Below are 13,958 nucleotides of genomic sequence, written 5' to 3' on the forward strand. Positions count from 1 at the left end.
TCCCGTCGCGGAGGGCGCTCACGCCCACCCGCGACCACGTGGTCACCGTGTCCCCGTACGCGCTCACGCACGTCGCGGGCCCCTACAACCGCTGGGTGTGAGCCCGCCGCGCCCGACGCCCGCGCGGTGCGTTTTCAAGGTGCTGTCACAAGGAAGTCCCGTTGTCGTTTACTGTGTCTTCATCTCACCCATTTCAAATCTGAGCTAAAAAAAAAATCTTTAAATGGGGTGGGTACTTAACTGTGACTATATTTTGACAATTGGTAGAAGGTGCACATTTTAAGCAAAAATAAAAGTTTTATAGTTTTAAATACAGTAAGAAATGTTTTGGTTAGGTGTTAACCTTGATAGAATCACTCAGTTTGGTGCTTTAAATTAAGTCTGTTTACTATGAGACGAGTCATTTTTAGAGGAAATTAACAAATTCATGTTCTCTGAAGTGAAATCAAGACACACAGTGTTAACTCTACACAGCTCCTGGTGCTTAACCAAATCGACACAGTTAAAAATAAGCTGAATTATTATTTCATGGTGCCATTGTTCCAACATCTTCCGATCATTGCTAGAAAATTGGTATAGTCCTTGAAACCTTGAAATAAATCATTGAAATGCTTTCTCTTAAAATACTTGCTCCTGTAAAAAAGAATTCATTTTTGTTAGTAATGGTTGGAGGCTGTTCATAAAGTGTAAATATATATTTTAAAAGCACTTTCTATTTTTAAAAGTAACTTGAAATAGTATAGTATAAGAATCCTATTGTCTATTGTTTGTGCATATTTGCATACAAGAGAAATCATTTATTCTTGCTGTGTAGAGTTCCATCTTGTTAACTGCAGTGTGTAGTCGAATCGTGTATGTGGTTTATGTTCTTTTAGTATGTCCTTTCACATTACGTATTAGCTACTTATGTAAAATAGTTAATCTCTAAAATTGGAATTAGGACACATTATCACCAATACTGATTTTTTGTTTGTTTGGGTTTTGTTTTTTTGTTTGTTTGGGTTTGGGGTTTTTTGTTTGTTTTTTCTTAGAACTAAAAGAGTGTGGTCAACAATAGCCTCAAGTTTCTTTTTCCTAGCTTCATCAGTATAAGCCATGAAAGATGTTTCCAAAAGAAAAAGGGACAAAATGGAATTCAGAACAGTCAAATGCTTCTGATGTTTCAGGGTGATAAAACACAAAAGTTAAGTAGTAGTCAGAACTCTACCCATCCCAAATTGCCTTGATTGTTCTGAAATCCAATCTAATGAAGAATAAGAGAAAAAAAAATCCTGTGGAAATCTTTTGAAAACAAGTCCTCCATTATCATCGCATCTCCCCATCTTTTGGTCAAATAATAGAAATGGTATTATGAACATCTTGTCCATTTAGAACTAATCCATTCATTAATCAATAGGATTTGGAGAAATGCTAACTTGACCTTTTAAAATCGCCTACGTTGTAGGTAACAAGAAAAACAGTCCTCCCGTGTGTTTTACCATTCCCACTTTTTCTCATTATTTTCTTGACCTGTGTTTATAGCAACACACAAAGGATTGCCCAAACAAAACGTTTAGAACAAGAACCTTCAGTGAAATACTTGATGCTGTTAAAATGCAGAGGTGCTATAGCATTCACAGTGTTAGACTCTCTGGGAGTACAGAAGCCTGAATGGTGCTTCTCCCGTGGAAATGCCATAGGAAGCTTGGTTGCTAACACTCATCACTGTGGTGCAAATGCAAAGCTCTCTAAAGAAAAACTCATTGTAACTTATTAAAATAATATATATGGTGCAAAGTATCAGTTTAAAGCTTTTGACTTATCCAAGTAAAGGAATATGAAGGGATTGTAAATAATTGTATGTCCATTGATAAACCATCTTGTGCAAGTAGGTTTCTGCTTATTGAATATGTAAAATAGGACAATTCATTGACTTGTTTTAGTATTTTGTGTGCCTTAGAGTTCAGTTTTAAAACATGTATATTTTTTTGAGCCTAAGGTTTCTTATACATACGAGTATATAAGTGATTGTTTATTGCTTCAGCTGCTTCAGTAAGATATTTACTAGTATTAGATCAAGAAAACACCTTGTGTAATTAGATTTTAGGCCTTACCTCCCACTAGAATTGTTTCCTCACCAGATTTAATGGATAAAATCTTACGGCCCTTTATCCATCTATCCATTCCTCCAATGCACTCTTACTGAATGCCTGCAAAATTTAAGTATCACTTTTGTTTTTCTTTGAATCAGTACCTATGACATATTAAATACTTTTTTAATAGCCGGGCGTGGTGGCACATGCCTGTAATCCCAGCACTCGGGAGGCTGAGGCAGGAGGATCGTTGCAAATTCGAGACCAGCCTGGGCTACAAAGTGAGCTCAAGGCCAGCCTGAACTGCATAGCGAGACCCTGTGTCAAAAAGATAAAAACAAAGAACAAATACTTTTTTAATAACCTAAACTTTAAACACCAGGCTGATAAGCAGGATTATCTAAAATGTTTCCATTTCATTATTGTTCTCAATACTGTAAGTGGGCTGCCTCTACAAGTAACCCCACGGCGGGAACCACACTCTTCCTACTCGTTTGGACTCTTTATGAATTTTAACAACTTACCATCCCTTCTCTCCCCTGTGGCTTTTACAAAGCTTATGCTTATTCAGTGTTCTATAGCATTGTGATTGTTTGCTGGTGACACTGCATTTAGAATGCTCTTTCTCATGAAGCAAGAAAATAAATTGATTTGCAATTACATTTTCACTCATAAAATTGGTCATCCAACCTTATTTCTACACCTGTAATGTTTTACTATAGTGATCACCTTTTCTTTTACCTCTTTTATAACACTCAAAAATGGAGTTTTGAATCTACCTTTGTTCATAGTATGATCGTTGAATTCAATGATACACGACCTCCAAGTTAGCCCAGCTGATTCCCAATATATTACACAATCACCAGCTCTAACAATAGAGTAATCGGTGCTTAGTGTAGAATTACACAAAATATTACACTGCCCCTCAATTCCATTTTCAATGGCCACCAGGCTATCCCTGAGCGGTTTTTTTGTTTTGTTTTTTCTCTCTGTTGCTTGTTAGGCTCACATCTTCTTTCCAGGTCATACACAGAGTACCAAACAGACCATGTCATTAACCTAATTGGAAAGTGAGACTCTCTGATACCGGCAGGTAAATTTTTGCAACATGGATACATCTTAAGTAATTTTCCATAATCTTTATTACTCAATCTACATGTGGATAAAATGATTTCATTTGCTAAATATAGAACTTCACTAGCTGAGCTCCATAAGCAATTTATTCAGACATAACCCCAATACATCTTTAATTGAATGCATACCCTTGTGTAATGAGCTCCTGACTCAAGCCCTGTAAAGTAACCTACTTTCTGATCTTATTATTCCAGTGGACTCTTACTAACTGTCATTTCACAGTAGCATGCATGAAAATAACCCCAAACTAGTCTTTTAAAGCAAAAATTACATTGATGCTTTTTATCTGGGACAAATTTATGACGTTATTGCATGACAGTTTTCACCAGTAGTGGGCTCAGCAATTCCTCTGAAGGAGCCACCTCAGTGGGTAGGGTTGAATATACAGTTACCTTCAGTGCCACACCTTAGTGCATGGAGATCGTTTTCTTGTGTAGAATTAGTACAGCTGCAAGTTTTCATCTCTTGCACAATTGATGGCAAGGGAATTGTGTAATAAGGTAATGTGGTAGTGGCCTTGGCAAGCAAGTCACCTTCAAAGTCACAGTTCAGTCACAGATACTAAGAGACCAGATGTCAGTGTCAGCTTGTAATTGTGTTTATAATTAGAATCTAAACAGATGAGGGCTTCTTTATGGTTAAGAGAACTTTATAAAACAAACTTGATTTTCTTTCCCAGAGGGTATTTTGTCACTGGGAAATAGCCTTATTTTGGTACAAAAATAAAATGGCTTTTTTTTGTTTTATTCCCTAAGAGGTTCAGAAAAAAAAAATTAACAGTGAAATTGGGTCAAGATTCCCTTGCCTCATTTATTGGACTATGTATGGGAATTGGATGATTTTCACCTCTGATGCTGTCCTGTTAACTCACCTTGCAAAATGTGGAAATAGTCTTGTTTGCCCCTTTGTTGTTGTTGTTGTTGTTTCTTCCGGTACCAGGAATCGAACTCACGACCTTGCGCTTGCCAGGCAGGCGCTGTGTCACTGAGCTAAATCCCCAGCCCTTTGTTTGCCGTTTCAATGGACAAGTAGCAAATGCTGCTATACCAGACCCAGCCCTCCCGGAGTCTCGTATCAGGCATATAGGAGTTGTAAAAAGCTGGGTGATCGAGTTGGAAATGGTGGCACATGTCTACAATCCTAGCCACTCAGGAAGCCGAGGCAGGAGGATCACGAGTTTGTCTCTAGGCAACTTAGGGACACCCTGTCTCAAAGTAAAAATAGGAAGCTCTACCTCACTAGTAGAGCTCTTGCCTGGCATGCACATGGTCCTAGGTTTGATCCCCAGTACCACAAAAATGAAAAACGTTATCACCTATAGCACAGGAAGATAACTCAGAAAATCAGAGTCTTTATGTCCTTTATCAGAAACTTAATCTGTACTTCCTTAAAATGTATTAAGGTTCAGGGGCCTATTTTGTGTGTACTAAATAGAAACTGAGTTTATTAATTTCAGAGGTGATACAGCTGGGCTTTATGTGGGACATTACTATTTTTGTCCACTTTGAATTCCATAAACTTTAATTTTCTGCCTTTCAGTTTCTGGATGATAATGTGGTTTGGTTTTTCGGTCATTGTTTGGTTTGTTTATTTGGAAATAGGGGTCTTATTGTGTTGCCAGGTTGATTTTTTGTTTGTTTGTTTGTTTGTTTTGTTTTTTGAGACAGAGTCTTGCTATGCAGTTCAGGCTGCCCTTGAGCTCACTTGGTAGCCCAGGCTGGTCTCAAACTCATGATCCTCCTGCCTCAGCCTCCCACGTGCTAGGATTACAAGCATGTGCCATCATGCCTGGCAACCAGGCTGATCTTGAACTCCTGGGCTGAAACCATTCTCTTGCCTCAGCCTCCCACATAGTTGGTCCTATCTTTCTTTCTTTCTTTTTTTTTTTTTTTGGTGGTGCCAGGACTCAAACTCATGACCTCACATTTGCCAGGCAGGTGCTGTGCTGCTGAGCTATATCCGTGGCTACTTTGTTTTCTTTTGGGTTCAGATACCACTGTTCACTCAAAAGACCGATACTTTATTCCCTCAAATAACCCAGAGATGTTCCTTATTTTACTACTCTTTACTTTCACTGTTCCAGTTCACCTTTTTGTAATATATACAGTTTAACATTTACGGCTTTAATTCTAACATTGATCATTTCCTCACTTCCTAGATTGCCTTTCCATTCCTATTACAATATTTATGATTCTACTTTGACCATAAGCTTTCTTCTCCTTTGTTCAGCTATAGCTGTTTCTCACATTGAACCAAAGCCTCCTGCAAAGTGGGAATGTGATCAAATGTTTGCTGATTTCACCCATTTATGTCTGTGTGTGACCTTGGAGTCTCATGGTTTAACAGTTTGAAGCTAACTGTCCTAAAAATAGCAGTCTTGTCCCTAAAATCCGTTATGTAAGACATTCTCTAATCTTGTTCATAAGAAAAATATTTTACAGCTGTCAGAAAGATTTTCATTTTAGGGGAAACAATGTTGGAAAGTGATTCTTCATTTGGCAAAGTACTAACTTACAATCCTTGCTAGAACTACTTGCTGTTATTTTTCTTTTCTCATTCTACTGAAGCCACTAAGTCACTTTTATATTTCATTGTGTTTTTGTGCTGGGACTGAACCAAAAGCCTTGTGCATGCTAAGCAAGTGTTCTGCCACTGAGCTGTATCCTCAGCACATTTTCTTTCTCTTTAAATTTATCTGTTCCTCTAATTTTTTATTTTTATTTTTTGCTTTTTTGAGACAGAGTCTCACAACACAGTTCAGGCTGTCTTGAACTCACTCTGTGTCCCTAGGTGGCCTTGAAGTTGTGATGATCGACCTGCCTCAGCTTCCCAAGTGCCGGGGATTATAGGCACTGCCACCACACCCAGTGTACCCTAGTTTTCTTTAAAAATTTGTTGTCTTGTTTTTCCTGTCTCCATTCTCCAGACCTTCTACATGAATAAATAGATATGGTTTATTTTTATTCTATTTTGGTTCATTTTAAAATAGCAGTGATCTTGGTCATCTTTTAAAATTATGTCTCATAAGTCCTTTTAGGCATAGTGCTAAGAAAGGTGCAAGAGTTTCTTTTTGATACAGGGTCTCACTATGTAGTTCAGTCTGGCCTTGAACTCTTCAGTGATCGTCCTGCCTCAGCCTCCCAAGTGCTGGGATTATAGGCCTGTGCCACCGCGCCTGGCCAGGTGCATGAGCTTTTTATACAGCCTTTTTGGGTTGAAGCAAATTCAATTTGTAGGAACTGATAGTAGTTATAAGACCATGTATCAAGTATTAATGTCAAGTGGTCTCTTTGTGTACAAGTCTGAACAATATTTAATTCATTCATTTATCAGTGTTCAAGTGTTTTGCAAAAAAAAAATAAAGACAAAAGTGTATATGAAGTAAATATTCTAAAAGGCTTCTGTATTCTGTGGCTTTGGTATTTCTGTATAATGCATCTTACTAATTATAAATTTGCTGATGAGTAACTAAATTAGTAATTGGTCCTGTCTGTAGAGTAGATCACATTTCTTTGACTATTTTCCACATCTCCCAAACAAATTTTGTGGATGATATCTATTTTCATGTAAATTTACTTGGAAGTCTTTGGTTACCAGCAATAGTAGAAAGTCTTACATAATCTGGATGGGAAGAGTTTTTAAAAGTAGGGTGCTCAGTAGTCAGAAGTCCCTAAATCAATGCAAAATGAAGGTCAGGAGTGGAAAGTAGGGAGAAATGTGCTCCCATCCGCAACCGAACTGAAGGTTTATTCTCCCAACTCAAAAGCAACAAATACTGCTCACATTTCTTCTCTGCACTCCATACTAATTTAGATCTAAGAATAGCTGCCAAAAATGAGGAACTGTTTTCTTTCTTCTTTTTTTTTTTTTTTTTTTTTTTTTTTTTTTTTTTTTGGTCTTTTTGAGGCAGGGTTTCGCTATGCAGTTCAGGCTGGCCTTGAGCTCACTTTGTAGCCCAGGCTGCTGGTCTTGAACTCCCAGTGATCCTCCTGCCTCAGCATTACAGGCATGTGCCACCATACCCGGCTCATATGAGGAACTATTTTCAACACAAATATGGTAGTAATAAAAAGTATGGGGCCAGGGATATAGTTCAGCATTACAGCACCTGCCTGGAAAGTGTGAAGTCATGAGTTCAATGCCTGGTACCAATAATAAATAAATAAATAAATAAATAAAACTGAAAGTAATAGTCCCAGTACTTGGTCCCAGTACTTGGGAAAGTGTGGTCCCAGTACTAAGTTCTTCATAGTTCTTTTATCTTTAAATTTTCTATTAAATTTATTTTTTAGTTTTTATTTTTACTAGTATGTGTTTGCAGTCCATAATGGTTACATTCATAGTGGGGAGTTGGTACATGTACATAACACATCTTAAGTCTTGTTGCTCTTCACTTCCCTCCTACTACCTTAATACTGCTTTTAAAAAGGCTTGGTTTAGCACCTCACAGTCAAAGTTTAATATGTTTATTGAAACTTATTGAAATAGCAGATTTTGGGCTGGGGATTTAGCTCTGCAGCACAGCGCCTGCCTGAAATAGCAGATTTTGTTGAAGGAAATGGTGCTAGGTAATCAATTCTAGTTCCCAGCCCTTCCCAATATAAATGAAATGAAAAATCATTGGTGTCTCTAAAAGGTAGTACTGTCTCTTATTTGAATTTGTCTTGTTTTTTCTGCTTTGTCTTCAGCCACGTAAAATCTTTGGGTCAAAGGTTGAATATGACTTTTCCCAGAGAGTTAAGAAAAATAATGAGATGTATTTGTAAAGTTTTTAGTAACCTCTTTATATGTAGGTTATTCTAGTAACATGTAAATATAAAGAGGTGGGATATTTTGACTATCCATCAGTATATTCTGGGTCACAAAAATAAAAGAACAAAATAAAAATAGGCCAAATTTAAATGTTTCAGCCCCTTTTTGATGATTTTGGTGAGTTCAGTAACTGCCTGTCATCATCAATGCCTATGTGCTATAATCGAATGACTAAGGATATAAGACTTTACAAAAACAGCTCTTTAAAAGAAAGATTAAATATTTTTTATTGCAATGTATGCTCATATTTTTTTTAGCCTTTATGAGATAACATTGTGATAGGTGCTTATAGAGAAATATTTAATATTTTTTCAGAAATGGTTTTATAGTAAAAACTATGGGCAGCTTTTACATGGTGATGTATGGGTGGGTGGTCATATTTGGGTTAGTAAGAATTCCTGAAGTGTTCCCTAAACAGAAATTTGTAAAAGTAGCTGGCAGAGGGATAAACGTGAACTACTACTTTGTTCATGTTCTCTCCTGCTTCATGGTTACCTCTCAAGTAAATTAGCACAAATGTCATTAGCTTCATTTAAAAGAGAACCCAGAAGCTCGTCCTGGGTGGGAATGAAATATCCATAGCTTCTTCATCATGGTGAAATAGAGTAGAACTGAATTCCCAGTAGAGAAATATCAATGTTATAAGTGTATATTCCTTGTCACTACCTGACTTCTTTTTTTGGAGTATATTTACTATTTATTTTTTACCTTTATTTTGTTTTATTCTGGGGTTTTTTTTTTGTTTTTGTTTTTGTTTTTTTACCTACTGCCGTCCTACTGTATTAAATATCCCATATATTGAAATATTTGCTACAGGCCAGGTGTGGTAGCGCACCTGGCCTGTAGTCCCAGCCCTTGGGAGGCTGAAGCAGGAGAATTCCTGTGAGTTTCAGACCAGTTTGGGCTACATAGGGAGTTCAAGTCTATCCTACACAGCAAGACTCTGTCTCCAAAAAAAGAAGAGAAATGTTTGCTAGAAAATGTTTTTAAAACTCTACAAAATGTTTTAGTTCTTAACATATGAGGGAAATAGTTAAAGAAAAAGCACTTCACCATGTAGAAGGGAAAGAGAATCATATGATGATGATGATCTTAGTACATGATCAACATTTTGCCCTCTGCAGGCAAGGGAACACTTACTAGCAGTACTTGAAGACTTGTGAGTTGGAATTGCATGTTACTTGAAAGATCTAATTAAGCTACATTTTGGTGCACAGCAGTTGTACATGATTTCATGTTTATGTAGCAAAAAGCATTGAAATGTACAAGTATTGAAACATACATGTAAAGATAGTTGTGGAAATTGTCTATTATATTTTCCTTGTGTGTCTCATTTGTTTAGAGCTTAAATTTTTTTTAATTGTTCTAACTGAATAAGGCTAAATGAATACTGTACCTGAAAATATATTTTAAATCTTTGTCATGAGTTTTTAAAAAAAAAAAAAAAAACTATTGCAAATTGTATCATTCCTGATTACGCAGAACTTTGTGGGTGGTTTTAAATAAATTTTATACTTCTATTTTGCACCTGGTAGTCTAATTTTTCTTTCCTCTTCAAAATCATATTTTAAGAATTTCATGTTCAATAAAAGTCATAGGTTTTAACTACAAAAGATGGTAAGATTTAACATTTGGAGATGACCCAAATGCATGGATTATGTTAAACCCATCGTGGGGGCTGTAGATCATGGTGCAGCACATGCTTCATGCATTTAAGGTGTGGGCTCGATTCTTAGCACCACAGTAAATAAATAAAATAATAGAAGTTCAGTGCCTTGGGTGCACTGACCACGTTGAAGTGTGCAATAGCTACAGGCAGTCAAGTGTCTAGCATACTAGATAGCTTGGGTTGCAGAATGTCGTCGGTTGGCTTCCCACATGATTGATCCTTTCATTTCAGTTTATAGTGATTCCCCTTTTCAAAATATGAAAATAAGCTGGGCATCACACCTATAATTCCAGCACCCAGGAGGCTGAAGCAGGAGGATTGCAGCAGGTTCAAAGCTAACCTGGGCTACGTACATGAATTCAAGGCCAGCCTGAACTCCATAGTGCGACTGTATATTTTAAAAAAAAAAAAAAAAAAAAAGGAGGCAAAAAAAAATTACGAAGGTAGAATGGCTGAGCCAGGCATGGTGCACAGGCCTGTTATCCCAGTGCTCGCAAAGCTGAGGTAAGAGGATCACCGAGTTTGAGTCCAAGTCTGGGCTACAAAGTAAGTTCAAGGCAAGCCTGTGCTCCATAATGAGACCCTGTATCCAAAAAGTCAGAAAGAAAATAGAGGGGCCAAGGATACAGCTGAGCGGCACATTGCCCGCCTGGCAGGTGCAAGGTCCTGAGTTTGATTCCCAGTACCAAAAAAAAAAAAAAAAGAAAAGAATGGCTGGCATGTTTCATTTACCATAGTGCTCTGGAGATTACCTGTGTTGGTATACCTTATTTTCTATAACAGATAACCTTAAAGAATAATGGTACTCAAGCAAATTTCCCACCCCTGTAGTGGAGAAGTTATTGACCTTGAACTGATGTATTTGAGTGGAATTCTGTTTTTTTCAATACTAGGGTTTGAATCCAAGACCTTTGCACTAGGCTACAACCTAGCCTCATTTTTTGTTGATATTTTGTTTTCTATTTTGAGGCAAGGGACGGGGGATATAGCTCAGTTGCATATCCCTTTTGCCACTGGCAAGTGCAAGGTCCTGAGTTTGATTCCCGGAAGCACCCCCCAAAAAGTATAAAAGAAAGTATTTTGAGGCAGGGCTTTCCTAAATTGCCCAGGCTGGGTTCAGACTTGCAGTCTATCTTCCTCAGGCTCCCAGAGTGCTGGGATTACAGGTGTGTACCACCACACTTGGCTCACTGCCTTTTCTAAATTTTTTGTTTTGTTTTGTTTTTCTTCCGGTACCAGGAATTGAACTCACAACCTTGTGCTTGCCAGGCAGGTGCTTTGCTGTTAAGCTAAAGCCCCAGCCCCAGCCTTTTCAAAATTTTGACACAAGATCTCACTAAACTGCCCAGGCTGGCCGCAAGCTGGGCAGGTGCGGTAATCCATTTCGGTAGTCCCAGCTATCAGGCTCAATTTGGACATGATTCTCCCAGTACCCAACCTGTCTGATAGCAGAGGCATTGTTCTCAGCTCTGCACCAGCGTACCTTCAACAAACACAGGATGTCCTAAAAGAGATCAGCCAGAACATGGAATATTGAAACACTGGGACATCTGAAGACACCCAAACATTTACACCAGACACTCAAGGACTTTGTCCACCGAGACACAAGACATCCAGAAAACTTTGACCACTGGTGTTTAAGATCTTCCCACCTAATTTCCCTTGCCTTCTTTCAAACCCTATAAAAAAAAAAGCCCACTTCTCTTTGCTTGCTACAGACAACCCTGTTGCCCTCTGCCTACCTGCCCCCAGGTATTAAGACATATACCTTGCTGGACATGGTGGCACACACCTGTAATCCCGCACTCAGGAGGCTGAGGCAGGAGGATCTTTGTGAGTTTGAGACTAGCCTGGGCTATAAAGTGAGCTCAATTGCATAGCGAGACCTTGTCTCAAAAAGACAAAAACAAACTATATGCCTCCTTGCTTTCACACAAGCCCATTGAGAGGTCTCTGCCTTGAATCGATTCCTTCCTTACACTAGCTGCTCTATGAGGCTGAGGTAGCAGGCACCGCACAAGAGGAACGGTTTAAACCTGTGGACATACGGTGACTGCTGATGACCCCAGAGGCCTCCACATGGAGAGACAGCAGTCGAGGGGAACAGTGCACAGGAAAGACTGCACTAGCTGGCAGTGAGTGCTGAGGACTCAGTCACACGTGAGAGACTGCCAGTAACGGCAGAGATGTATCTGGAAGTGGACTTTTTTTCTCTGTCTCTGTGGTTTGGTTTCTTGTTGATGTTGTTTTTATTTTTTGTTTTCTCTCATTCATTGTTTGATCTTGTTTTTATATGAGTGTGACATGGTTTCTAGCCTCTTTGTGGCGATTGTTCTGTTGTGTTCTTTTATCTCTTCCTTTGCTCTTTCCCTCCAGTCTTTTCCACCAGTTTCCCAGAGTTACCATGATCCTCCTTCCCTCTCCAGCCTTCTAATGTCTTCCTCTTCTTCTACCCCTCTATTTTTTCCCTAACTCCTTTTAAATTTTAACCTCTGAGGGTAAAATTGACATATTCAGAACTTATATACTACATAAAATTTTCTGATCTGTGTAAAATTTTGTTATAGAACCACTGTCTTGGTTATATAACCACTGTCTCAGTTACTTTTCTAATTGCTGGGTCAAAATACCTGATGCCCAGAATTCAGGAAGGGGAGGTTTATTTAGCTCACAGTTTGTGGAGATTTCAGTCCATACTCAACTGGCTCCAAAGCAGAGTGGCATGTGGCACATGGCACAGGGCAATAGGTCATTGTGTCCAAAAACAGAGAAAAGTAGCAAGAACAAAAAGGGAGGAGGAGCAGCAAGTCTTTTTCCCTCCCTTATAATGTACACAGGCTACCCGCCCTAGCGGGGTGTAGCACTCACACCCATAATCCCAGCTTTGGACCATGAATCAATCAAAAAGCTAGAAGCCCGCCCCATGACTACATGAGGCTTTGAGGTGACATATAGACACAAACCATAAAAACCACAAATCTAGTTCATATATTTAAAGGTGGTAAATCAATGATTATCTCAGTTTGTCATTTTCTAGGTTGTGACTGATGCTAGTGTTATTACTATAACAGTAACTAGCTGGGTGTAGTGGCACACACCTATGATCACAGAACTAGGGAGGCTAAAGCAGGAGGATTGCCATGAGTCCAAGGCCAGGCTGGAGTACAATGGAGTACTATGCCTGAACTGCATAGTGAGACCCTGTCTCAGAAAGACCAAAAGGAACATAATTTTTCTAAACAGCTATTCTTCCTGGTATTCCAAGACTGAGATTGAGGGAGGGTCATAGAAAATAGAAAATAGAGGAGGCCAGGTGCAGTGGCACACACCTGTAATCCCAGCACTTGGGAGGCTGAGGCAGGAGGATCGTTGTTAGTTTGAGACCAGCCTGGGCTACAAAGTGAGCTCAGGTTCAGCCTGGACTGCATAGCGAGAACCTGTCTCAAAAAAAATAAAAAACAATAGTGTGAGACAGTGCCAGAGAACCCAGGGGCTGAGTCAAACAGGCAGCAACTTTTCATCCCCAACAAACTGAAGAAGTAGGATCCTGCAAGAGAATCACAACTCAAAGACCAGCTATACCAGGAAGACACCTCTCAGAAGTAGTCATTTCCTAAAGGTTTTAAATACCAGTAATAAAGCAACCCACCATAGGCAATTTACAAGCATGACCCCAGTAATTAAACGAAAGAAAAGAAAATGAGAAGACACTTAAACAAGATGCAACCCCATGGATCCAGTTCACCAAAAGCAAATCCAGGGGCAGTAAGGTGGGAAAACCCAAAAGCCACACACCTGGCCTCTCTGAAGTAGCAACAAGAAGGCAAATGAATTAGGCTTTAGAAAAAAAATCAAATCAGAAATAATTTCTCAGATAACTGCAGAGAAGATGTCGACATTGAAAACCATGCTTAGTGACTCTTGAGCAGAGACAGACAAAAAAAAATAGAGGAGTTTAAGAAGATTATGGAAGCCATGAATGCTTAGCATAGGAAAGAAGTGGACTCCATAAAGCAGATTCAAGCAGATATCCAGTAGAATAAAAATTTCATTGTAAGTATCTGAAGCTAATTAAGCCAATGTGAGGCCAGGATCTCAGATATAGAAGATAGGCTTGCAGTTAATCATGAAAAGAAAGATTTCTTGGTTTTTGGTTTTTTGGTTTTTTGGTTTTTTTCTCCGGTACCAGGAACCGAACTCACGACCTTGCGCTTGCCAGGCAGGCGCTTTGCCGCTGAGCTAAATCCCCAGCCCCTGAAAAGAAAGATTTC

General features: G+C 38.8%; 1 protein-coding gene across 1 annotated transcript in view; it reads left to right on the forward strand.

Annotated features, from left to right (window-relative positions):
- The window catches only part of Tet1 (tet methylcytosine dioxygenase 1), an 89,760-nt gene extending 87,500 nt beyond the window's left edge, over window positions 1-2,260 (forward strand). Inside the window, exon 14 of the mRNA XM_013514773.1 lies at window positions 3-2,260. Coding sequence (XP_013370227.1) covers window positions 3-101 — 99 coding nt within the window. The 3' untranslated portion in view covers window positions 102-2,260. The remainder of the gene's footprint in view (window positions 1-2) is intronic.
- Window positions 2,261-13,958: the final 11,698 nt, after the last annotated feature.

This window comes from Chinchilla lanigera, unplaced genomic scaffold (assembly GCF_000276665.1).
Source record: "Chinchilla lanigera isolate Chin_1 unplaced genomic scaffold, ChiLan1.0 scaffold00024, whole genome shotgun sequence".
Classification (NCBI taxonomy): domain Eukaryota; kingdom Metazoa; phylum Chordata; class Mammalia; order Rodentia; family Chinchillidae; genus Chinchilla; species Chinchilla lanigera.